The 27,307-nt window shown below is 38.9% G+C and overlaps 1 protein-coding gene across 1 annotated transcript in view; it reads left to right on the forward strand.

Annotated features, from left to right (window-relative positions):
- The window catches only part of LRRC1 (leucine rich repeat containing 1), a 130,222-nt gene that overhangs the window by 61,111 nt on the left and 41,804 nt on the right, over positions 1–27,307 (forward strand). Inside the window, exons 3-4 of the mRNA XM_090280483.1 lie at positions 20,050–20,128; positions 23,243–23,332. Coding sequence (XP_090136609.1) covers positions 20,050–20,128; positions 23,243–23,332 — 169 coding nt within the window. The remainder of the gene's footprint in view (positions 1–20,049; positions 20,129–23,242; positions 23,333–27,307) is intronic.

Raw genomic sequence — 27,307 nt, forward strand, 5'->3', positions numbered from 1 at the left:
GTAGGATTCGAAAAGATAGATAACCGACAAGATGGGAATTTCCAGAAGAATATAATGAGTTAAAAATCAACCAGACAGAGTGAAAGAAGAGGTGAGTAAGCGGTTTAGAAGTCTCTATCTGATTTAAAATTCCTACGTTGAAATAAATTAGGGATGTACAATTAGCCCCTTGGGCCATGTAGTTACAAAGGTACATTCGGAAAGAATGTGGACAGAAGCAGATCAAGCATAAATGCTTGACTGCTCTTAAAGTACTATGATGCTATTGGGTCTTTGTTTACCTAGCATATATTCTTTTTTGTGAAGGTGCTTGGTAAAAGTACCATTACACATGAATAGTTGGTATCTTGAAGTATTTAACTTTGTTGTTCAACCTTTGTTTGATGGTGTTGCAAAATGTTAAAGAATAGGCCTTCCATTCAGCAAGGCTGATGAGTGGTGGGTTAAGATGAACAAGTGGGTCTCAGCAAATTAGACGAAAGTGGGAGGACCAAGTGCCAATAACTTGACATATGTCCACAACAAAAGGCAGCCCAGAGCTGGGGGAAACTGGAGTAATGCCAGAGGGCCCACGGGGACTGAGATCTCTGGGCAGAGGCCTAAACCAAGTCAAAGGCAGCAAGGACTTAAGGGAACTGAATGAATCATTAGTGCCCCTCACGTCTTCATCCGAAATGGACTTTGCTATTTACTTCATGGTCTCTGTCTGTTTAACTGGCTAGAAACAACATGGCGAGGGCCTAGACCACTTTGAGGTTAGCCTTAAGTGGAGTCAAGTGACATGGAATGTGCTTTATCATAATCACAAGGGAGCACCTTTGTTGCAAGAACTGCCTTCTCAGCCCATGCTTCCACCAAACACACACACACACACACACACACACACACAGACACTCTCTCTCTCTCTCTCTCTCTCTTTCTCTCTCTCTCTCTCTCTCTCTCTCTCTCTCTTTGATCCTTACTCTCCGGGGTGGGAGGGCTTTGTACATTGGTAATTAGAGAGAAAAGGTAACTACAGCTGTTCCTCTACATCAAGGTCCCTGCCTTTGGCTTTTGTCATGGACTGGTCAGCCTTTAGGGTTGACCAGTTGGAGCATGGCAAAGAGATCTCCTTGTAGGTCTCTGGCATTTTCTGAGCAGATGCTTTAGTCTTCAGAAGAGCCCTTTCCTATTGCCAGTTGCATTTATTCTTATCTCCAAAATCCCTCTTTGCTGTGCTAGCAACTGTTCTGACCATTTTTAGGGATCCAAATGCTAAGACATAAACTCAAATGTTCTAAATGAAGGCAGCATATTTCATTATGGAAAGTACAACAAAAAGCGCTAGTGAAGTCTTGGCTAAATGCATATTTCACTGAGATAAGGAACATAAGAGCAGCACAGAGTTTTAGAATGAGTTGTATTCATTTCTCAAACATTTACCTAGCACCAAGTATTGATTTCTGTGCTAGGAGCCAGAGACAGCAAGTCAGTTTAGCGATGGCTCTCAAGGGACTTAGGGGACAAGGGTGGAGGGACCAAATCCATCTGGGAGGCCGTGGCGGTGTGCAGAGTCCTTTCTCAGAGGTATAACGGGAGGAAACCAAGGGCAGGGTGGGGAACAGTATTAAGACTTACTGAAAAAGATGACATTTACTCAAGCTCTGACTAGTAGTAGGTAGAGAAAGTGTGGGAAGGACGTTTCTGAGCAGATAAAATAACACAAATGTGTGTCTGACACTTTGAAATAGCATGGTGAATTTGGAAAATACAAGATATTACTGGAGTACACAGCAAGAGATGAAGTTAGAGAGGTGGATGGCAGTGAGATCCTGAAGGGCCCATGTGCTTGGCTAAGGAATGTTCTCTTGAAGGCTGTGGGGAGCCATGAAAAGGTTTCCAGTGGGGGAGTGGCTCACATGTCACCCTCGCACTAGCAGGGAGCCCGGAGGTGATTGAGGGCCAGATGCAGGAGGCCAGGCATCCATGCTGAGGGTTGAAGGGGAGAGTGGGAGAAAAGGAGATGCCGAACCAGGCATGAGGGTGACAAGTGGGAAGCTTTGGATGTGGTGGGGGAGGGCAGTGAGAGGTCTGGTGTGGGATAAACTACTACTACCAACCTCAGGAGAGATACAAGACACTGGAGAAAGTTATCAGATATGGAGGAAAGATGAGTTTATTTGTGGGTGTGTGGAGAGTGAGATGCCTTTGGGGTATGCAAATAGGGTGTTCAGTAGCCAGATGAATATAAGGGTCTGAGGCTCAGCGGAGAAATTTGAGCAGGAGATGAAGTGTTTGGAGTCATTCTTGTGTGGGTGATGGTGGAAGCTGTAGTTGTGAATGAGGTCGCTCAAGGAGAAGAGAGGCTGTGGAGTTAGAAGGGCAGATGAGCATGCAGAATACCATCACTTAAGGGGCAGCAGAGGAGAGGGGCCCTTGTAAGATTCTGAGGAGCACAGCAGGAGGATTTATGAACAGTGTTGACTGGTATTGTGGAAAAGGGCCAGAAAGTGAATGGCTGAGCAGGTCATTATGTTAAACATCACTGAGGCAATTGATCCCATTGGCTAGAGCTAAAGCTTGCAAATCAATGGGTGAAGTTATGGATGAAAGTGTTCAGGCACTGGCTGTAGAAAGGCAGGACCTTGGGAAGCAGCATCATTTAAGGGCTGATGAGTTAGTTGATGAATGAAACTTGAGAGAGACTGGGAAGGGACAGGTGGAGAAACAGAGTCACAAGAGCTTCACCATGGAACCAAAGTCAGGGAAGCACACCCAGAAAGGCTACAGTGTAAAATGGGGCAGATGGTCAATAAGTGTGGACCAAAAAGTTTCCATTGGGCTTGTTTGGCATCTGAGAGGTCATCTGTATCAGCAAAAGCAATGTCAGAAGAGCTGTACAGCACACATTGCTTTTAAAATATTTTTTATGCTTATCCTTTGACTCTGAGAGATCAGAGGAAGGCTTGAAAAACACCAGCAATCATCATTTCCTGGAGGAAACAACAGCAATCACTGTTTCCTGCTGGATCTGCCAGTTCTATGGGATGTGAGCAATTATGATGATGGTGTATGTCTTGGACATCTATGATATAATTAATGGAGGAATTTCATAACTTCCGGTCATAATGTGCTTGATCAGTGTCTGTTGTGGAAATGAGCCATCTAGGCATTGCTGTTGCCACAGTGAGGCAGACCCAGAAGGCAAAAGGTGGGGGTAGCCAGTCACCAATATTCTTTTTCAGGAGTCTGGTCATTAGCTATGGTGGGACCAGAGCAGACTCTGGATGTGTTAAGCCTGGTTATTCCTTATTAAGGATGACATACAGATAATGTTCCTTCCCTCACACCCTTTAATAGTTATGTTTCCAAGTTTATTTCACCTTGAGATTTTTTTAAATTATAATAGCAGTATGTGGTTGTTATAAAAAGTCAGTGGAGGCAAGTAAACGAAAAGTCAAGGACTTGCCTTTCCTATTTCCAGACTCTCCCCACCCTGGTTGAGATGGCCAGCATTGGGTATCACACAATATAGTACTAATTAATAATAAATTAATATTAATGTTAAAATATTAGGTATTTTAAATATAATTTAATGTTAACTATTAAATATTTTAAATATAAATTAACATTAAAATTTTAATGTTAACATATTAAATGTACATAAATATTACTATTTAAATTAATATTTAAAGTAAGTCCCAGTGTAGGGCTTATTTTTATGGTATACCTCTTCCCCATTGGATTCTGAGATTAGATCATAGCAGGCCAGCACTGTGCCTCTCTTGTTCACTTTTGTAGAACTTCTTGCTTTCAGCCACATAACCTGACATAAATAATCAGGGTCCATTAAATATTAGTTGCTTAATTAATCAGATAAATGAACAAATGAATGAAAAGCGTGATCACTTGGGCTTTGCTGCTGGAACTGTTATGTCCACCATTCCATTGTAACTTCAGAGAGAAAATGGACAAGAGGAGAGCAACCATTTTTGCCACTTTTTAATTTGTAGGAGCACTTATTATATGGAAGGCGCTGTGTGACAAGGTATAGCGTCTGCAGCCCCTTTATCCATCCAGATTTCTTGAATTATGTAAATAAAATTAATTCAGTAACTGGTAGGTTACAGGCACAGAGCAGATCAGAAATGATAGGCTTAGCACTTCCACGGAATTATAAGATGTGATAATTAATTATAAGCACTTTAAGTTTTTAAAATGAAGCACATTGGGATATCTATGTTAAGTTTAAACAGCCTAGGACCTTTTCCTATGTGTTCTTTGCATGTTAGGGCTGGGATGTTACCACAAGTATAGCAGAAGGAAGAATCCTGTCCAGGAGATGACAGGCTATAGTCTACTCCCAGAGACGTTTAAACCATGTGAGCAGAACCATATTTGTAGGTTTAAAAGGGAAGATAGAGAAAAAAAAATGACAAAGTTCAGTAAATCAGGATGCTCTGCTGATTATCAGACCACAGAAAAAGGGGCTTTCAGATATGATGAAATTTAGACTTTGGATTATGGTTTTTCTGCCTGCACTTGGAGCACTGTTTCTCCAGCTGGGCTCTGGGACCGTGCACATTAGAATCCTTCTTAAAATTTCTTATTTCCACCTTACTCAAGGACTACTCTATCAAAATATGAAGATCAGGATCCTCAGAGTCTGTATTTTTATCTCCAGAAAAATGCATGTAAGTTAGAATTGGAGCTAGGAGCCACTCATATAAGAACCTAAACAGATTAAATGGCACTTAGGCTAAAAGGTGTCTTTATAGTCTGACCTTTCTAATCTTCAGCTGAATCCATGGAATAATGGCTTAAATATAGAAAATGATTTTTGCCCAGTTAAAAATTCAAGTATTTATTATAATAATGCAGATCACCCCCAAACCAAAGCAAACATTTTACTTTCTCTCTCTGTTTTTGCCCTAAAGTGGGATGGAGGTGGGGGGCTGTGAGGATTGCTTTAGGACATGGAACTAGAACTAAACTTGCCAAAATATTGGGTTGGCCAAAATTCATTTCTTTTCATGGGATAGCTCTAGCAGTGCTTAGAATAGTATTTAACTTCATTCAGAACAATCTTGTTAGATTGTATTGCAACAGCTGTCATATTAGTGTGCATTAAAAACATCAAAATTGGTGAAATTTTGTGTAGCCATTTTAATATTGAAAATGGAAGAAAATAAGCAACATTTTTGGCCTGTTATGCTTTATTACTTCAAGAAAGGTAAAAATGCAACAGAAATGCAAGAGGAGATTTGTACAGTGTATGGAAAAGGTGCTGTCACAGATTGAACGTGACAGAGGTGGTTTGCGAAGTTTTGTGCTGGAGATTTCTTGCTGGACAATGCTCCACCGTAGGGTAGACCAGTTGAAGTTGATAGCAATCAAATTGAGACATTAATTGGGAACAATCATGTCATACCACACAGGAGATAGCCAGACTACTCAAAATATCCAAATCAATAAAGTTATTGGTGAAAACGAACAAGGTGTCTTTTGTTTTACGGAAAAAAATCATATGGACTTTTTGGCCAATCCAATATATCATCTTCAGAGTGAGATTCAGTTGAAACCCAAGGTATATTTTTATACTGGTCCCCAGTCTTGAATTTTCTATAATTCTCAGAGGCAGCATTTGTTGTGCAAGATATTCTCAAAATATTGTTTGGAAAAATACTCATTGTATTCTAAGAGAGATCTCCAAAACATTCATCCAGTGTCAATGCTAGAATATATATGCATGCTTCAAATGATGAATACATTGTCTGTCTAGAAGGTATCCAGACATGTAATATGAAAAACAGGTATTTACTGAAGAAGATACAAGATACAAGAAACATTATGCATAGGACAGTGATGCTTCAGTCCCCTTCAAAGTAGGCACCTTGGGACCTCACACAGTTCTCCCAGTCGTCATTAGCTGCCCTGTACTATCCTGAATCTCACTGATGGTCTGAAATCTCTTCCCCTTCAAGGTGATTTTAGTTTGGGGAAAAGCCATAAGTCGCAGGATACCAAATCTGAGCTGTAGGGGGGCCGAGTCACTTGGGTGATTTGATGTTTCACCTAAAAACTCTGTATGAGATGTGAGGGATGAGCAGGCACATTGTCCTGATGAAGCTGCCAGTCACCAGTTGCCCATAGCTGCAACCTTCTGAATCATTCGAATAGTTTCCGTAGAGGAATGTTCAAGCCTAATGCAAAATTTGATGCATATTCGTTGCTCTACTTGCTCAGTCATTTTGAATGTGATGGCCTCACAGTACCCAAGCTCACTCAATGGCGTCTACTGCCCCCACTGACTAGTACAGTGAAGTCGTCATTGTTCATGCATGTGCATTCCAGCCCATTCTCCTTGGCTGCCAGGTTACATCGATGTTGCACAAACAGTTCTCGTTATATTAATAATGGCTGGGCTTTTTCTGGACCGACCTTGTACTTTAAGGGGATAGTACCAGTTTTAATGTATAAGGTCTTCTTTGTTTCTTTTTAAGAAGTTAAAGGTATTATAAATGTCATACCTTTTCATCTGTCAGGCGACAACTTATAATTTTTAAGCCCTTACATTTTTTTCTGCAGTATCTTTTTGAATATTTAAACATGTTTTTAAGGTCTTTTTAGAATACCTTTGCACTTTGTTTTCTAGTTTAACCTCTTTCTTTTTAAGGGTTACTTTTGAAAAAGTGTACTTGTGTTATAAGTAGAGGGATTTCTTAAAACACTGATTTTGTGTAAAAATGGGAAGGAGGCAGTTAAGTTAGATTCAAACAGTCCCTGTTTCCATCTTTTTTCCACCTCTTTCTTCTACTCCTTTCATCATCTTGAAACAAAATAGCTTTCCCTTGTTACATTGCTTCGCTGCCTCCCATTTGAGGTGGTCTTACAAAGCCTTCAGCACAGGCAGCCTTTAAGTGTTGGCTTTGCTTCAGTCTAAGAGCAGAAATAGCTTTATTATGGAGGTAAAATGTGGATGGGAGTCAAGATGCATTAAAATGACTGGAGCCTTATTAACATTGGTTCTTAACCTGGCAGCATCACATTCACCTGAGGTAGTTAAAAAAAATACTGTCCAAATCCTGCCCCTAGCTGACTTACGGAATCTCAGGTGATGATGGACCCAGATGATTCGATACACTGTCAGGCCTCAAAATCAATTAAATGCCTCAGTGTTTCTCAGAGGCGGTCTTAAGACCCTCTTTATCCGAATCTCCCAGGATTGCTGGGTTAAAATGCAGATTTCTTCTCTGGACACTAGACCTAGTGAATCAGTTGCTAGGAGTGGGGCCAGCCCTTTCATCAGGTAAGTGCTCTAGGTGATTCCTTTATACTCTGAAATTTGGGAATCCCTAGCCTCTGGGATACTCAGTGGTTTTATTAGACCTGGATTAGAATAGATGTGCTTTGGAAAAAGCTGGTGAGAACTGTTCAGAATCAGCGTTCTGGCTAGTTTATCTGGGCCAAATGGCTTCTCCCTGTACTTCTGGAGAACTGTATTGTTCACTTCCGACCCTGCACCCTCTCATCTGTTCTGTACTTTGCCCAGAAAGTGTTTTTAGGAATCTGAATGACTCATTCTGTCCTGTGGTTGAGTCTATTAGTTGGCAAACACTGTGCATGATGTGGGAATGTGAGGCGAACACCCAAGTTTAGTAGAATGTTTATCCCAGCTGACAAGAATTACAGATTCTATTTGGAAAGATAAGATATACTTAAAAAGGTAACACAAGACAGCATGGAATCAGGCCCATAGAGTTCATGCAAAGGAGTGGGCCTGAGCACACAGGCTAATTTGCAATTCAGAGAAGGGAAAGACTCTTGTGCTCCATGGAAGGTGGAGGAGCCTTGGGGGAGAATGAGACTTAATTTCAGGATCAAGGCATTCATCCATGGGAAGACTACATTTTTCTAGTGGATTTTGATACAGAAATCAGTAGTTGTAGTTTTGTCCATATTATATGGGAATAATGAAAATGAGTTGGCATTTTGAGTGAATGAAGTAGCTGATGAATACAAATATTGTTTTTTAGTTTTTGGTATTTAGCTGCTGTTATCTTGAGTTTTAGGCAGACATTATTTCAGAATCATATATATTTTGTTTGGGGAGAAGGGTAAGTTAAAAACATGCCAAACTGTCCACTTCCTTCCTTCATATTATCTGATATGAAACCTAACATTCAATATTCTGTAATTTTTTTTCATTTTTTTGTTTAATCTTTTTTTTTTTTTTTTTGGAATTAGGATTCTGTACACCCAAGATGTGTTTGTGTATATTTAGCCAACTCTGCTGGGGAGGAAAAGCTGAGGTATTAAGGTTATTTTGGTAATTGTGGCTGTATTAGGTGAAAAACTTCTGAAATAGGAAATATTTTTGCTAGCATATGTGCCAAGACTGTAAAATAAAACTTTGACAAAGGCTTCCACTGTCCAGTCTTCCATTCTGCATTGTGTCTGTGCCCATCTTCCCTCACAAACATTGGACGGCTGCTTGGGCAGGAATTATGTCTTTTTCTACAAGGCTGGCCGTCTCCTGGGTGAGTGTGTGGTGGTTGTAATAATATGATAAATGGGATGATGCCTTTGAAAAAAATCTACTTTTAGCTATTTTTTCCCCCTTCACACCCAGAGGAACAGCTGTGGCAGCAAATGCAGACTTGGATCATGCATTCATATTTAGTCTTGTTTGACAATCCCAGATATTTTTAAGCAGGATTGAGTCAGGCAACCAGCAGCATAGCATTCAGACTGTCTTAATCAGCCCGTTTGGCACACGAGGACCTTGTTTTACCCAAGTTGTAAATAATTCTAAATGAAGCAGTATGATGCACTGAGTATGCCCAAAATCACAACATTGAGTATTTTACTACAGGCTGTCAGCATCTCTTTTTGTATGCTTGTTCTGTTTACTGCTAGTTGTTTATTTCTTGTAGCCTTTGAATTCTTTCTTTGGCCAGGTCTCTATTCATGGGTTTTATACATAATGGGATCATACATTTCATGCCAATGTGACCCTCCCAACCTCCTCGAAGCATTGCCTGAAAGATGCAGTGTTTTTTTTTTTTTTTTTAAACTGGGAAAGTTTCATATTGTAGCAACTCATTGGCTTCTTAAAAACATGGGATTTTGCCGTTTGCCTCTACTGTGGATTGGTGGAACTTATCCCGGGAGCCTGCTCTCAAGTTATGGGCCTTCTTGCACAGTCTGCAGATCGCTGCTCCCAGGCTCTTCTTCACATAGGCCAGGACTCTGCAGTCTTTACTCTCCCCTCACACGTGTGCTACCATTCAAGTTGGTTTCTGAGCAAAAATGGGAATGAGCTTCCACCGCTTTCTTCCATCCCACTTCTAACTGTTGCTTTGCTTACCCAAACACAATGACCTTATTCTCCTCAAGCTAGAAGCCCTTTTTCTCGCGCCCTGATGGCCAGACAAACTCTACCCCAGGTTCTCAGGATTTTAGATTTAATGGAGCAGTACAATTTTTTAAAAAATGGGATTGTGACACAGGATTGCTAACTCTTTATTTTGATTATAAAGACTATCATTGTCATTTAATAAAAGAGAGATTTCAACCACCCAGTTAGGATATACTTTTTGATGAAACAACAGCCCTTTTAAATAAATAAATTGGGCTTCATGATCAGAAAACTGTATCAGCTTCTTTCCATTTTTCTCGTCTCGCCAACCATGAATAGTGTGTCTCAGACTAGACTTTGGCAACTACTGTTCTATACTCCCTTCCCCTTCATCCACCAGCTTCTTGGCCTTTGCGGTTTGTCTTCCCCTCATGCCGCTCTGTTTGTGTCCTCTCGAAGATGACAGCGGTTTCCTAATACTGAGGTCCACATCTTCCTTACCTGGTGGTTGACACATGACCAGCCCTCCTGGTGACTCTCTTTGCTCCTTTGTCATCTTGTCTCTGCTCCCTCAGTTCTTTTTCCCTTTGCCCATTGGGTGCCCCCTGTCCTCATAACAGGAGATTCCCTTGCTTCCTCTCCCTTCAGACTGCTCCTCCACATGGTGTCTCAGGACCTCAGGCTTGTGCTTCTGCCTCCTCTGTACCGTGTGCATTTCCTCTTGCATTTCTTATTCTTCTAACATATCTGGAGCTGATTGAATACGACTATCCAGCTCCTCAATGGTTACTTCACAGTCTTCCTCAGCTGTGAGGCAGATGGACTGGGGTTTCAAAGCTTTACTCCTCCAAGTGTCAGCAGAGTGATCTTTGGAAAATTTAGTTAATGTTTCTGAGCCTGTTTCTGCATTTGTTAACGAGACCACTACTGTTTATGTTAAGGATTAGTGATGATGTGTGCAAAATGCCAGTCGCAATACCTGGTACATAACAGGCTCTCAAAATGCCAGCTCTTCTCTCTTGGAGCCACATAGTTGAGTGGTATAGCAGGGCTTGGAGAGGAGTTGTTCCTCTCTTCAGAGCCATTCCTGCTCCTTTTCCTGATCTTGAGTCTGTCCCCTACTTTCCTCTCAGTGCCTAAGGCTTTCCACTTATGTCTAAGGTAAGTGACAACAACTGTCAGGGAACTAATTTCAAAAGAGGCTTCTGGAGGGAGCAACAAGCAGTCAAGTAGCAATTTCAAATCTTTCTCTAAAGTAGAAGTATTGTCCTAAAAAGTATAAAGTGTCTCTATGGCTGAAAGGGTATGTGTGTGTGTATACACAGGCATGCACATGTGCGTACACTCTTGATTTCATCGTGGCCAGCTGGAACATAAATGTCACCTCAGTACTGGGCAGGGTGAGGCATGGTCCACATTTTCTTACCAGGAATTGCTGTAGCATTTAGAGAATTCAGTGTGTGAACAAGAATATTTATCTACTAAGTTAATGCCTCTCTAACATGATGGGACAATGTTAGGAGAAGAAGATCGAGTTCTTTCTTATCTTACATATTTGCTCTTGTCATCCACAGCATTTTCACATTGTTAAATATAGAAGAAGTTTCTTAATATAAATGTTGATCGTTTCCTTGAGAAGGAAAACCCGAATGGGCTTACTCATAGGTCATGTCTTAAACATTTTCTCTTTATGGACCAGAAACGCAAATGTAATTAAACTCTAATTGGAAATTGTTCATCTTGAACAAGTCTTTTTAAAGTTTTTAATTTTTTTATCTTGGTCATTGGGGCATCTACACTGCTGCTTGGATAGCAAATGTTCTCTCACATCATCTGCTTGAACGAGTCTTAAAGTGGCTTTTTGAATGCCAGTGCAGAGTTTAGGGCACACTTAATGTCCATGTGCACACTGGTGAACTGCTGGGTTTCTTCCCGTTAGTTGTCTCTGCCCATGGATATCTTTGTAGGGCAACTCATGGGTTTGTTTTTTTTCTTTTTTGTGTTTCTACTGTTTGTTTAAGCTATATTATTTTTTTGTTTGTCTTTGATTTGGTTTAACATCAGTGATGTGGTATTGTCCTCAAATTCTTTACTATTCACGCAATTACACATTTCTCTAGGATTGGGTTCTAGTAACAAGAGACTTATTTAAAGACCCAGTTCTTTCTATAGTGACAGAGTTGTCTTTTTTTTTTTCCTTTAAATTTTTTTTGGGGGGGGCAGGGGAAGGGCACCACACCTCTACACAATTAAGAAAAATGTGTTTATCAGTACAGAGGTCTTTTATTTTTTTCATACTTATCATGCCACGAATTCCTAGGGAATGGGTTCCAGCAGCCCAGACTTCTTTCCATTGGGTCTCACACGGCGCGCTTCTCTGGGTGGAGCAGACTACCACTTCAGTTGAACCCAGGTACCTTTCTCTTTGGCTTCCTTCTTTTTCTGATCATTTTCCTTCACAAGATTCAGGAAGCTGTCTTGGCTCTTATAGTGCTTAGTGTGTTCAACACGTATATTAATTCCCTTGGTAAGAATTTTGCCCTTAACTTGTTTGTTTACAACAATGCCCACTGCATGCTGGGTGACATTGTAGACTCTTCCAGTTTTGCCACGGTAACATTTGTGGGGCATTTCTTTTTGAACAGTGCCCATTCCCTTGAGGTCTACAAGATCATCTTTCTTGAAGATTTTCATGTATGTGGCCAAAGAAACAACTCCATGTTTTCCAAAAGACTAGAGAACATATAGTCTCTCCTCTTATCCTTTGTTTTAGTCATTTTTGCGAATTACTGGAAGATGGGACTTCTAGCCAAAAAGCCATTGACAAGAGTTCTTGATGATATCTTTTCCCTCTGGTCTGAGTATATGTTGGAGATGAGACGAGGGCAGGAAAACATATGCCCCAAACTCTACATGTTGATACAAAAAGTGACCTACACTCAACAAAACCAATCTGGACCAATTGGGGAGAATTGCCTTCCTCTCGTTTCTTTTTGTTCTTTTCATTTGTGTACTTTACCAAGTTATTGTGTATATAATTTTATTCTGCCTGTCAGTAGCCCTGGTTAGTGGATGAGGCAGAGAACCCAAACACCCCTTTTATGAGGAAATGGAGGCTCGGAGCAGTTGAAGTTTACCTAAACTAGGTGAGGATGCTGGCTCTGGAGTCCATGTTCTGACCCCAGGCCCAGCGTTGTGTGTAAGTATTGCTGAATTTCTGCTAAGTGCCTGTGCTCTGCTAAGTACTGAGGAGACATTGGGGGACAATATTGATCTGATCCCTGAGCTAGTGGGGGATATACATCTAGTAAGGAAGCAAGGTATTGAGTAAATTTTATATACTTGAAAGCAAAGTGCTTAAAAGAAGTATTGGGCACTATGAACGGCCTAATCTCTATTTGTGGGGATTCAGGGAAGACTTAATTGAAAGCTTAGGACACCATATTGCCTTTCTGTTGGTAGTGCTAATTACATTTTTTCTTTCCTTTTGTATGAGCTACATTAAGCAAGAAATAATTATGCATGTTTTACTATTAGGTACTTAAATAATATACCGAATTTCAATACTAATTCATAATCAAAATTTGATAAAGGTTAATCACACCACAGCATAAAAATTTTAAGTTTCTTCTTTTACTTTGATATTTATGAGGTATATTGTGTTATCCTTTTTGTTATATTTTTTTCCACTACCATTTAGCCTCCTTATACCCCTCTTGCCCTGCAGTCACCACTCTGTTGTCCATGTTTATGGGTCCTTTTCCCTTTTTCGCTTGATCCCTCCACCCCTCACCCTAGCCCCCATAGCTGTCATCCTATTCTCTATCTATGAGTCTGTCTATTTTGATTGCTAGTTCTGTTTGTTCATTAGATTCCATATAAGAGTGAAATCATATGGTACAGTAATTGTCTTTCTCTGACTGGCTTCTTTCACTTAACGTAACATTCTCCAGTCCATTCCTGCTGTCGCAAAGGGTAAAATTTTCTTCCTTTTTATGGCTGAGTAATATTCCATTGTGTAAATGTCCCATAGTTGTTTTATCCACTCATCTACTAATGGACACTTGGGCTGCTTCCATATCTTGGTGATTGTAAATAACACTGCAATGAACATAGGCTGCTAATGTTCTTATTGTGTTATCTTGAGAAAAATATTAGTTTGGCTTTGCATAAATAAAAGACTTAGTAAAGGACAAGATTAAATCTGGTGTAAGAGGTCAGATGAGATGGTGCATTTCCCCCTTGGCTCCCTTCTACGGAGGTGCCGAAGACTCAGAGACAGCATTTTCCTTGGCTTTCAAAAGTGGCACACATCAGTGGCTTGTAGCAGTAGGGTACTTGGGTTGTTTGGTGGTTTTTCTTGACCTCACTTATTCTTTATAGAGACGATATAACTTTATGGTAAAGAATGCAGACTCTGCGGTGAGAAGGCCTAGCTTCAGATTCTGGCCCTTCTATTTAGTAGCTGTGTAAACTCAGCTAGGCCCTTACTGTTTGGTGCCTGAGTTCCTCATTCCGAGAATGGAAATAACAGTAACCTTAGAGTTGTAAAGATTGAAATGAGTTAATTTGTACAAAGTGCTTAGAATTGTGCCTGAGACTTAGTACATGTTCAATAATGATCAGCTTTTGGCTGTTTTTCAAGCACAAGTTTTTAGGCAAAGGCTCCTCTGAGTGCAGTGAGGTTGGAAAGAAACTGGTCTATGTTTGGACTGCATCCAGGACCTTGTTAGCACCTTGTACTAATTAAGCTAGCACAGTCACTCTGCTGTGGGGTTAGCAGTGCTGATGCAATAAGTAGAGGTGATTACTCTTGCCTGGTTTTTAATAATAAACTTTCAACATACTAAACTGTCCATATTATATTTCCTGAGGTTTAAAATATTATTCTTTGCAGCTTTACAAAAAGACAGATTAATAGGTGGAGGTAATGATTTGCTTTCTTTGAGCATTTCTAGTTACCTTTAACTTTCTGTTTCCAATGCTATCAAAAGGAGTTAGATAATCGTAGAGAATAGCTGCAAAAGTATGTAAGACCTAGACAATGATATACTTTACAAAGTGGTTTCCCTGATATGTGATTGTCTAACCACTATGCTGTACACTTGAAACTGATACAGAATAATATTGAATGTAAACTGTAATTGAAAAATAAAAAAATAATGTAAGACTTGTTTTCTTAGCATTTCATGGTCCTCTCAGTGAATAGAACCTAGTATTATAATTTAATAACATCAGATAGGTCTTGAACCCAGGAGAAGAGATACTATTTATATAGAACAAGAATAAATGCCAGTGAGTAATAAATTTATTCAGTAAGAACTTATTACACTTTGCATGGAGTTCTGATCACAAACAAAACAGGCTGTTTGTGCACACTCCTCCACAAAACTGCCCTGGAAGTTTCTAAAAATTCACACCTATTTGGAAGAAACTGAGAGGTCGCATGTTCCAATCCATCTTTGTCAGCATCACAAGAGGGGCCCTTAAATGGCAATAGTTTTTCAGAAAAAGGCATGGTCCATCTTGAGGATGCTAGGCATTGTGGGAGGAGAGCCCTGATTCCTTAGAAAAGAATCTAGGCTAAGCCTGTGTGTTACTTGTGTAGGGGTATGGGTATGTGAAGGTGGGATTTCAGCCTGATATGTTAAAAATGGATGCTGAGAAAAGCATATGAAGGCCAGGAAGGGCAGAGAATGTTCTTTTAAATCACTTTTTCAGTTACAGTATCTGTGGTGAAAGCTGTATTCTTGGGCTAATGGAGCCAAGATTGGTATTGACAAAAGATTTTTGAGCTGATGGAGTTTAGGGCTGATTATCTATTTTCCTGTATGCCAGCTACAGTAATGGTCATATTGGTAAACTACAGATTTGGTACTTTTACTTTTAAAGTATAACCATATCTCACTAATTTAAAGCAATTTTGATTCAGAAATACGATAGCTTCGAGTGGATCTCAATTAAAGGCTATCTTAAGAAACTTATAGGGAAACATAACTTAATTTTACAGTCATTATCAGACATTTTATAACTATCAAATTTCATGCTTTTATTTGTGTACATACATGAGACAAAGCCAGTTTGAATTAATGAAAAAATATGATTAATTTTTTTTTTTTGTCTTATGTGGAAGCTTTGAGGCAGGATAGTAAAAAGCTAGGAAAGTTTCTTGACAAGAGAAATGGGAAAACTGAGACAGACAGCTGAACAAACTGGCCAAGCAATTTACAGCCAGATACAGAAGGTCACTTGGGCAGAAAGCCCAGGGGCCTAGCAATGGGTAAAACTGGTGCCGGTCCTCATCCTGAGGGTGGCCTTTCCTCCCCTGGCATATCATTGGTCATGCAATTTAGACCTCCTGACCTTTCAAATTGCTGGCCCTGCAGTTTAGACCCCTTTACCCTTCCTCCCTAGAGATAACATCTAGGCCTCAGTTGTAGTTCAGCTTCAGGCCCAGAAAAGCAGCAAAACAAGGCAGATGACACCAGGATCAGCTGCAGTTATTAATGATCCCCTGCCCTGGCACTGACCAATCAGCAGAGACCATGGCCCTGAAAGGACATGCCTGGAAAAACTGATGAATATTCTATTGAGATCCTCCCTTAAGACGGCCCTAAACTCCCAGCCTTTAAAAGCCTTCCAAAAAAAGAAAAGAAAAGAAAAGAAAAGAAAGGGAAACAAAGGTTCCAGTGCACATGGTCGCCCTCCTGGAAGCATGCCAGCGCCTTTCCCTTCCACCTCTTTGTCCCTTGCAGGTGGCGTCTCCTAAACTACAGGAGCCGTGGGCAGTGGCAGCTTGTCCGGGGCTCATCCCCGAACCTGCCACCGAGGCCCTCTTTGCTCTGACTTTTCAGTGAGCTGACAGCAACCCTGCCTTGTAACTTTTCTGGAGTCAAAGCCGCTCCACTTAGTCTTTTGTCTAGCAAATTAATTGTAAACAGCTCAATCTGGCTTTCGGTAATTGGCTTTGTTTCCAGCCTTCTCCTCCAGATACTCCCATTTTGATATCCTAAAGTTTAGGCAAACCCTCTCCTCCTTTGCATCCAGTGTTATATTCATGCCTATATTTCTCCTCTGCTCTTAGTAATTTGGTTCAAAGCATAAGTGTCCTTTGACTAATTTATTCCCTTCTCTGAACTTTTGCAGTACTTAAGGTATGCTATGCTGGAGTTATTTACAAATATCTATTGATGATCCATTTGTCAGGTAAGGAAATTAAGGCATAGGGAAATTAAGTTGTTTGCCCAAGAGCACAGACCTGATAGAAAAGTGCTGCTGATTGCTCTTATGGCTGTTTGGATTTGATGGAGGCAGATCAGATACAGGAAGAGACTATCTAAGACGATATTGTAGTCATCTCGATGATTGGGGCCAGAACTAGATTGATAATAATAAGAGTGGAAAGAAAAAGAAGGCTAAAAAAAATAGAGAGTATGAAAAGGTTTTGGGAATCGATTAGGAGGCTGCAGAGGAAATGGTTCAAATTATTTTTTTTTAATTAGGTAGGTGGTTAGTTTAGGCTTCATTGAGAAAGTGATATATGTATGTATAAAAATTATACATGTATAAAAATATACATAAAATGTTCATATAAAATTGTATATAATATATAAATTATACATATATGTATAATTTTTTCATATATTTTGTCTTAATTCTCAATTTGTCCTGAGCAAATATTTGGAAATCAGTTAAAAGGGATTTCAGCTGGCAATAATCTATAAACTTTAAACTTTCTCTTGTAAGACGTCTTAGATTAAATAGTTTTCTTACTGGTAAAGTAGACATAATACCTACCCTATAAGGATATTTTATGACCCAAAGGAGAGATCGATTGTCCTTGCAGAGGCTTAGAAATGTTAGTTTCTCATTCATTCATTCGGTACCTATGGACTACTTATACTTAATACTGTGTCAGCTCTAGGGAAATAGCCAGAGACAAGGACAGCATAGTCTTTCTTCCCAATGAGCTTAGAGTTGAGTAAGGGAGATTGACCATCACCAGACAATTATTTAATTAAAACTAATAGATCTCACAAAGGTGAAGCCCAAGGAACTTGAGAGTGGGGGATCCAACTTAATCTTGGGCCCCCAGGGAGGTATCCTTGAGGATGTGACATTTCAGCTGTGTGTTTAAGGACGAATTAGATGTTCCCCTTCATTAGTTGTCTATTCTGATATCTTTAGTATCCTAAAGCAAACTATTAATCAGGACTCTTCAAATCATGCTCTTTCTTGTCTAAACTTCTTATTTTTTTTACAAGCAAATACATTTTGGGGATGGGGGTCAAGTCAGGAACATGCATATGTTGAAAAGAAATGGTCTTTGTTCAGGAGACATATCTTCTGTTTGCTGATCTGCTCCTTCTTCTGTGTATATAAACAGGTTAGCCTAAGGGGAGGGAATGTCTTTCCTTCCTGTCAAACCAAACCTCTTGGTCAGCTCTGTCTTGACTGAGTGCTCTTTGGTAGCTGCTTTTGTTATCCTCAGATCCCCAAATGCCAGACCAGCCCCGACCAGTTTCTTACAGCCAGTATTCATGTGTTCCTGTGGTAGGCCCTTGTTCCCAAGTTTCAGTGATATTTCTAATGCTCTGAGAAATATTAAAGACTTCTACTTGACTGATGTACCTGTCTTCTTTCTTTGTTTCCTTGATCCTTTTCTTGGATAGAGCAGCAAGCTGCTGTAAAATTTGTATTTTAATGTCCTGCTTGGTTTTCTTCCTTGGCACTTGCGAGGTCAGCACTTAAACCTCATTTCTCAGTCTTACCAAGAACTGCGCATCAGGGCCTGAAGTAGTGGTGGAAGAGGGACTTTCATGGTGTACTCAGGCCAACCAGCACTGTTCAGATCAAGGCAAGCCATGGCGTGTCGTTGCCTCACTTGCCTGGATAGATAGCTGTGCTAATCCTGTAATGGGTTCCTGTATGTTCATTCATCCATAAGCATGATAGGGCCATGACCTCAGTATGGGAAGGCTAGCACTCAGTGAAATAGGCCTGTAACGACGGGCAAGTCACTTCATCTGTCTGAGCCTTACTGTCCATTTTGTATAATTATTTATAAATTAAAATAATTTATGTTGAGATTAAATAAGGAAATGCACATAAAAGGATCTGCCATTGTGTTTGTACCTTGGGTTCCACAAAATGTTTGTGTCTTAAAAATCTATTCCAGACTCAACTGTGGATAAACTATATATATTTTGCTATCATATTTATGAAACTAGGATCATAGTGTTTGTTCTTCACTTCCTTATATGACTATGCAAGGCAGAGAGTCGTGTGAGGAGAATGCTATCACACATTGAAATGTTTTTGGCTTTTAAATTTGAACTAAAAGCTTTTATGTAGCTTCTAACTAATTTCTGGTTGTTGGACTAGGGTGTCCATTTTTCCCTTTATTTCTCCCTTCTCTCCGCCACCCCCAATTTAAAAATATTAGGTATGTTTTGGTTTAGCTTGCATTTGTCAAACTGGTGGAAGAAACAGCATGGGACCAGGACAACCTTTTCTATTTTAACCTTTCTTAATGTTAATGTGTCCAAAATAAATCTGTTCTTGAAATTAAATGCTATGAACTAAACTTTTAAAGCCCTAAAAGCTATAATCTTAGGTTTTGTACCAAGAGAAAGTGAAATTAAAATAGACAATTTTCGTCATTTCAAAATCAATATTTAGTTACCAATAAACATGGGGGAAATATTCAGCCTCATTAGTAATAAAAGGAATATAAAACAAAATAAAATGTTGCTAGACTGTTTTACCAATAATATTGACAGTTTTTAAAAAGTAAGAGAAAGAGAGGAGGGGGAGAGATGTTGAATTGGGTACTTTGTACAAGCTGATAGACGTGTAAATATGTATAACTTGCCCTCCTCTAAAGCAATTTAACCATGTCAGGTGCTGTAGGGATGTTAATGCCTTTGACACAGTAATTACACTTCTGGGAGCTTAGCCTAAAATAATAATCAGAAATGGACATAATGCAATTATACTATCAGGAACTTGGAAACAACATACATGTCCAATAGTTGAATAAAATATGAAATTATATGTAGTGGGCTCTTCTGTTGTTAAGAATGGCAAACTATTTGGAAAACTAATGACAGGGAAACAGTTTGTAAAATAATGTAAAGTGAAAATAACAAATCAGTACAAACCTAGTATTTTGAAATATAATTTATTTATACACTATGTGTGTGTGTATGTTTGAATGACAACTAAAGCAATACATGTGAATAAAATCTTATCTCTGGGTAATGGGAATATGGTGGTTTTTATTTTCTTCTTTGGACTTTTATTTTCCAATTTGTTATGTTTATAACCGGAAGAAAACCTACTAATTAAAAAATGCATACTTTAGAATCCTTTGTACTGATACAGTCATAATGAAAACATAAGGGAAAAAATGCCTAACAGGAATTACAACAGAATGCCATCAGTGATATTTTATAGGGTGATGGGACTTGGTTTTCATTGTTGTTTTTAATATTTTCTTTAATGTGCTTCTGTTACAGAGCACATTGTCTTCTAGTAGGAAAGCAAATATAAAATAAATGTGGAAAAACACTGTAGAAATTCATGTCACGTTTGAATAGAGACATAATTTTTGGATATTCTCTTATGACTGTGGTCCATTTGAGGGTGATAAAAACTGTTAACAATGGTGGTAAATGATAGCTTTTTTTTTTTTTTAACTTCTACAGATATTCCTGAAATTCCAGAAAGCATCTCATTCTGTAAAGCACTACAGATAGCCGACTTCAGCGGAAACCCACTGACTAGGTAAACTTCCTGTTTGCTTTTCTGTCTATAGTACTAAGGCTTTCTTTTTTGAGAACCAAGCAAAGAACACAACCAGTTTATCCATCCTGGAGGTACCTAGATGGATTATAGTCTTTATCAAGGATGGTTGACCTTCACAGATATTTACTTATAAGTAAGACTGTACAGTGAAAGGCACATAGTGCTATTGATGGGACATTGAAAGGATGTTGGAGGATTAGGGGAGACACCCTGGAGTGTACAAGACAGAAGTGAGGAGTGCATTTCTGAAGTAATACGAAGAATTGGAGTAGTTTATGAGTCCTCTTTTGATCCCTCTTGTCTGTGGGATAAGACTGAGTTCTAAACTCCCATAGAATTTACTCCATAGGTATCCAAGGAAAAGTCCTGTTAGAGATACTTTTTCTACTCCAGGAATGAAACATATTCAGTATCTCATCTTTCGTCTCCTGACACCATTATTTTCATAGTTTAGCAATTGTATGAAATGTGGGGTTTTCTTTGGGTTTATTCCTCCAAATAAAGCCACCTGTCACTCTTTACTTTTCCTGCCCTCCCCTCCCCTCCCTGCTTCCTTTTTTGTTTTTTTTATTATAAGGATATAGGGATATCAAGATTTCAAGATTAAATTAATATTTAGGATTTTTCTCAACCATTTCATAATTGCTTAGGACTTTTTGGGTACGTAGTGCTGGGGAATGTCCTGTTTAATTTTGTTTTTTTCCTTATCTGCTTATTTTCAAGAAGTAAATATGTTTTTAACAATATTTCAGGCTTTACCCTTTTGAATTTCAGTAATTAAGTTACTAATAGCATTTATTTATTTTTATGAAAAGTAAAGATTTCGTAAGCTCTAACCTAGTAGCTTTCTATCTCATCATTGCCCCCAAGTCTTGTCCTCTTTCTTAATCATCTTGCATGCAGTTTTTCCTCTTCTTCAAACCTTTCAGTAGCTTCTGCTCCTATAACATAAAGCCTGAGCTCCATCTCCCTTACCCCCTCTCTCTGACCTTGGTCTGTCTTTCCCCTTCATTGCCCCAGTTGCCTGTGGCAGACCTTATGCTCTGCTGTAATGAAGTGCTTGTAGGTCATTCATTTCATACTTCTCTTTGATGATGGCAACCCTTTCACCCTCTTTAAGGTACAGCTCGAACGTCATATGTCTTGATTAATCCACAGTCCCCTCCTCCTCTGGTCTTCCATAGTCTTCTGTGCGTACTTATTTCATGAACTTGAAATTTACATTTAAGTTCTTTCTTTGACCAAGACTCCTGGACTAGACTGAGGAGGCTAACTTGTAGTCCTCTATTATTTGTTGATATATTTCCAGCCCTACTATAATTTCTGGAATGAAGTAGGCATTTAGTAAATGTTTGTTGAACTCAACTGAGCTATTTATCCGTAAGGCAGTTAGTAGAGTTAGGCATCTGGGAAATATTCATTATGCTGCCCTTGAGTTTTTTTAACCATTCAATTGCTTAATCCCTTTTTGTACCTCTTTAGCTGTCCTTTTCTAACATCTGCTGGCATAAGACTTTACCATTATCTTAAAACTCTCTCTTCCAGAACACACCCACATTGTATGAGGATTTACTGGGTTTTTCCCTGGCCTCATATTTGGCAGGTTTCTTAAAGTAAAGCCCCTTTAATTTGGCAGGTGTGCTGTTTTAAGAATTAAGACGGTATTTGTGAGTTGAAAGGATTTTAAAAATTATTTAGCTTGGCATGCTTCTTCTGTGGCTGAAGAAACTGAGGCTCAAATAATTTAAATGGCCTTCTGAGATCATGAAGCCTGTGAGTGGCATCTCAGACTTTCTCCTGACCTTCAGCCTGCTTCCTCAATATGTCATACAAGTTTGGCTCCTAATGTTCATAGCCAGTAAAAAGCAAATCATCCATTTAAAAATACATTTTTCTTATATTTAGGGTCATTTTACCTATTTTAAAAATTATAAAATGATACATACTTTCTGGTAAAAACTCAGGTAAGAGGTAAATTGTGCCATTTTAATTGAAATAAATAACATCTTTAGATAAAAAAGTATGTCACCTCTGTTATACTATGGAAGAAACTTCAACTTTATAAAAGCCATTGCTAAGACTATATTTCAATGATTATGAAAATTCCAGTTGAAACTTTTATCTTGCAGGGCTTGGGTTTGGTTTTGAAGTTTGGAATTATCTATATTAAATGTCAAACAGTAACTTAGTATTTGTTTTTTCAAAAAGGAAGTGTAAGGAGGAAAAAAATGCTAGATTTTAATCTAGATATTATCACTGAAGCACAAAATCCTCCTGTGCCCTCCCCCACCCCACCCCCGTAAATTATGTGTTCTGTTGTCTACGTTAGATTTATGTATAAAGACCTTCAGCATTTTAGATACAATGAGATCTTTTTGCCTTCAGTTAGTTTTATTGTTTTATTTTTTTATTTCCTTCCTAAATTCTGGTAACCATAGAAGTATTGAAAGTAAATTTTCTTTGCAAGTTTTAAATAATTTATTATGAAACTTTGCTATTTGATAGAGTCTAAGGGAAGTATGAAAAAATTCTTTTGTGTAGAACATAGCGAAGCATATAATTATCTCAAGTGAATGACATCTTAAGTCAAATTAAAAGAAAAATATTAAGAAAGTAGTTGGCTATCAGATGATCAGTTCTCAGTAATTTGTAGCTTTGCTGTGGATATTATGAACTACATGAAAAAAATATTGAGCAGCTGTCATGTGTTTTATTATAATTGTGTGGGCTAAAATTTCTCTTTTTCTGCTAATCAATAAAGTCTTTTCACTTTTAGCTGCAGTGACTATCATTTTCTTTCATAGAGCACTCAGTAGTTGCACATTTTCCTCCCTTTATTCTTAAAGCTTGCATATGTTTCTTCTTTAATTGTTTCTGGATCACGCTATCAACAAATATTTATCATGTCCCTGACCTTTCTTTGCCCCCCCTTATAAGTGTCTTAGATATAGAAGACAAGGCAAATGTGCTATGCATAATGCAGTTTTTAAGAGATTATTTCAATTAGCATATAGAAGAAATTATAATTATGTTTAGTATACACTATATATGCACTTTTATTTTTGAATTTACAACAGTTTTTGTTTGTTTTAGATTACCAGAAAGCTTTCCTGAACTACAGAACTTGACATGTCTTTCTGTAAATGACATCTCGTTGCAGACCCTACCTGAAAATATTGGCAAGTAAGTTTTTCTGTGAAGTTTGTGTATATCAGGACAAAAGGGTGCCTATATCATCTATCACACCCTCCTTCCCTTTTAAATTTTTATTTTTGTACTCAGAAAGGCATTTACCTAATCTTCACTATCACCCTTAAACAAGTTCATAGCCAGCTTCCTGTGTTTTTACAACCAATTGCCCCTAAATTTTAATGGTTAAAAAGGATGCTGCTACTTGTTACTGGTGAACATGCAAATTTGTTTGGAAGTTCTCTTTTACATTGATGGGTTCCAAAGTATTTAAGCAAAGTACCATGTGTTACATAGGTGGTAAGTAAATACTGTTAGAAACTACCACTCTGGGTAATTTTAAACCATGTTAGGGAAGAGAGCCAATGAAGGGCTCCCCTGAAAATGTAGGGAACGTGCCCCTAAACGACAGCTGCGTCTGCTGTGTTTGTGTGCTGTAGGACCTGAGGACAGGGAGTGAGGAGGGTGTGTTTGGAGAGTGGGCGTGGAGTGGGGAGAGGGGTGGACTGCTGGGGGCACATTTCCATGGTGTTGGCTTAGCGGTTGGGGAGGACAGCCACAGCAAGAAATAAAATCCTTTGAGGAAAATATATATATTCTGCTGAATAAATGTTCTGTTCTGCATTTTCAGGGATGAATTAATTGGATGGTCTTAGCAGATCTTTTCCATGCCTCTAGGAGATACAGTAGGTTCAGTCAGGCTGGTGGCTGATACTTAACCACTTATAATAAATGCCCAGCATGGCCCACGTGACCTGGTGCACCCATGTTCCCTAGTATCATCAAGGCTTTCCTCTGTGTTTACCTGTCCTGCATCAATTCTAAGACAAGACCGAGACTTGTTTTTTGAGAACTACAGTGTATCTGACAGATGTCTGTGCTGCAAAGTTTCTCTTTCTAGATGTGTACTTTCTCAGTTTATGGTACCAGCTGCAGAGGAAACAACAGTTTTATTGTGGATTCATGCACTTATGCTTTACTTTTACTGTGTTGAGTTTCATATGTTTCTAATTAATATAAGAGGGAAACCCCCAAAAAACGGAAGTTATCTTCTGGAGGGCAGGCCCCTTGTGTTATAGGGGCTTGGTAAGTGCTCTAGGAACCCATCTGTATCAGTATACCAGTATACTCGCTGGCGTTGTTGTGAGAGGCTGTGTTTGGCTTCTGTGATTTTTTTTTTTTTTTTTTTGGAAGATTTTTTCAAGGCATTTGCCCATTTCATGATGAGTCATTTATGAGCAGATTCTTCCCACCCTCCCTATTCACCCAATCTTGATATTGCCTCAATCGACTTTGTTTTTTCCCCTGGATGAGAAAGGTCCTCAAAGGTGAATGTTTTACCAATGTGGAAGAGGTGAAACAAAAAATGGCAGAAGCACTAAAAGGCATAAAAATTGATGAGTTCAATAACTGTTTTGAGCAGTGTCAGAAACATCTAGATAGATGTATTGCATCAAACGGAGAGTACTTTGAAGGTGACTGAAGTTAAAATAAGTAAGAATAAATACACAGTTTATAAATAAATTCTGTTTTTGGAGGGGTCCCACCCATACAGTGTGGGGCTAAAGTAGGTTTACAGTTACTTGTATGGAAAATAATATAATAATTAATAAATAATAATATAAGAATAAACTCTGTTTCATGTACTCACAACTCTAAACCTACTTTTGCCCCACCTATATTAGTCAGGCTGACACTGCCCTCCTCTCCTCAGGGTCTCTGGAATATAATGCCCTTGTGCCTTTTCTCGTCATCTTTCCTGGCCTATCACTGCCCTTTTTTCCTGATTCATGTCTTTCGTACCATGTTTAATGTTTTGAGAGGAAAATATGTTCTTAATTAAGCCAGGGTTCCCCCTCACTCCCCACTGCATTATTTCAGGGGAAAATATTTATTTAATAATCATTTTTAAAATAAATTACAATCTTTATCCAATTTTTAATCTCATCTTTTCTGATAATATCTGTACCTGTTTTTGTCAATTTCTAGGATTTCTCATGTATCTGCATTTTCTACCAGTAATAAGAGTAATGGGGTTTTTGTTTCTTTTGTTTTGATTTTAGACTTAATCAGCTTGTGTTACTGCTGTAGCCTTGTGTATACTGATTGTTCCCAAAATAAAATTCCACTTTGAGTTTGAACCATATGGTGAATAATCACGCAGGAAGTAAGAATATGGGGTGGCCCTAGCCAGGTGGCTCAGTTGGTTGAAGCAGCATCCCATACACCAAAAGATTGTGGATTTGATTCTGGGTCAAGGCACATACCTAGGTTGCGGGTTCAATCCCTGACTGGGGCCCATATGGGAGGCAACCCAAGTTTCTCTCCCACATCGCTGTTTTCTTTCTCTCTCTCTTTCTCTCCCTCTCTCCACTCCTTCCTCTCTCTAAAATCAATAAACATATACTCAGGTGAGGATTTTTAAAAAATAAAGAATATAGGCAGCGAGGGAGGGTCAGATGAATTGAGTCAACTGACTTATTAGGGTAATTTGTGAAATTAAATGGGAAATAGAGAGTTTTCTATTCCTGGTTTTTAGTAATTTTTGTTACCATAGCAAAATACTTTATGATTTCTACACCTGTTGGATTTAAGATTTATGCATATTAAAGTAACAGCCTTTTGTGCTTAGTAGAAAGAAACAATCAAAGAACAGTCTGCTCTTTGGAAAAGATTAAGCACCTCTGGTTTCTTAAATCATGTTGCAAACATACTTGAAAGTGGAACTGGTGAATTGTTGAGAAAATTACAAGTATGCTACACTTTAAGCAAATTATTATTTGAAAAATTATTATTTGAAACTTAACTTTACTGATGGCAAAGATTTTTCAGTTTCCCAAAGAGGATTCCCAAATAGTTTCTTGGAGCTATTAACCAAAACCAAACAACATCTCACAGATAGTATGGTTTTGAGAATGAGGCACCAGAAAATTAAAAAAGACAGCTGAGGCGGCTGAAGGAAAGCAGGCAAAGAGATTAAGCAAAATTTATATACTTAAACCTGACAACAGTGTTGCGATGGCCAGAGGGAAAGGTGGGTGGGGGTGGGTGGAGGTGGGCAAGGAGGGGGGTGGGAATAGAAAGGGACTTCACTTGGGGCCATGGGCACTTGTAGTGTGTAGGTGATGTTTTTTTGAGGTATAGAGTTGAAACCTGTATGTTTTTATGGATCATTGTCACCCCAGTAAATTTAATTAGAAAAAAAGGAAAAGATAGGAAATGACCACTTGAGTGATTGATACTTGTTGTTATCCTTCTGGATTCTGAAGTGGAGGTTTTTGCATAAATTCACCCGCTTATTTGGTCACATGAGTCAGCCACCTCATTGTAGGTCTTCTGAGCATCGTGTAGCTAGGATCTGTTTCTCTTTTTGCCACCTAGCAGAGTACGTGGCATTAACCAGAAAAGTATGGATTTCTAAGGGACTTAGGCCCCCTCAGGATGGGCAGGAGTGCAGCCTGAGGAAGAGAGCCACGCCTTTATGTAGGACCTTCAGACTTGCAGCACCTGGAGCCGGGGCACTGGCACGCGTATGTCCCATAGTGTGTTTGATTTGCCCGCAATCATTTAATCTGGCAGAGTTTGATGGCAGAGTTGGAACTGAGTACGGCTCTCCTGGTCTCAGTCTTGTGTTTTTCCACTGCTTTACCCGCTACCACCACAGGAGAGTCGGCTCCCGGGGCCCTTTGGGGCTCAGTAACTTTTTCTTACTGCCCCTAGCAATACCTAGTTGTTCCATTTATTAAATAATTAGGTCCAAACAGCTTGATAATTATTTTTGTCCTAACAGCCTAGTAGCTGTTTGAAAAAGTAATACAAATTGAAAGAATATTTTTATTTTATTGTTTCATATCCTCAATTATTTACTATGGGATGTGGGTACCAGTTGGGCGCTGCTCATTGTGTCAAACTATAACTCATTTCCTTTTCTGCATTGATTTTTTCACCCAGTGCCTGCCTTTTATCATA

Source organism: Furipterus horrens, unplaced genomic scaffold (assembly GCF_987537825.1).
Source record: "Furipterus horrens unplaced genomic scaffold, mFurHor1.1.pri manual_scaffold_6, whole genome shotgun sequence".
Classification (NCBI taxonomy): Eukaryota; Metazoa; Chordata; class Mammalia; order Chiroptera; family Furipteridae; genus Furipterus; species Furipterus horrens.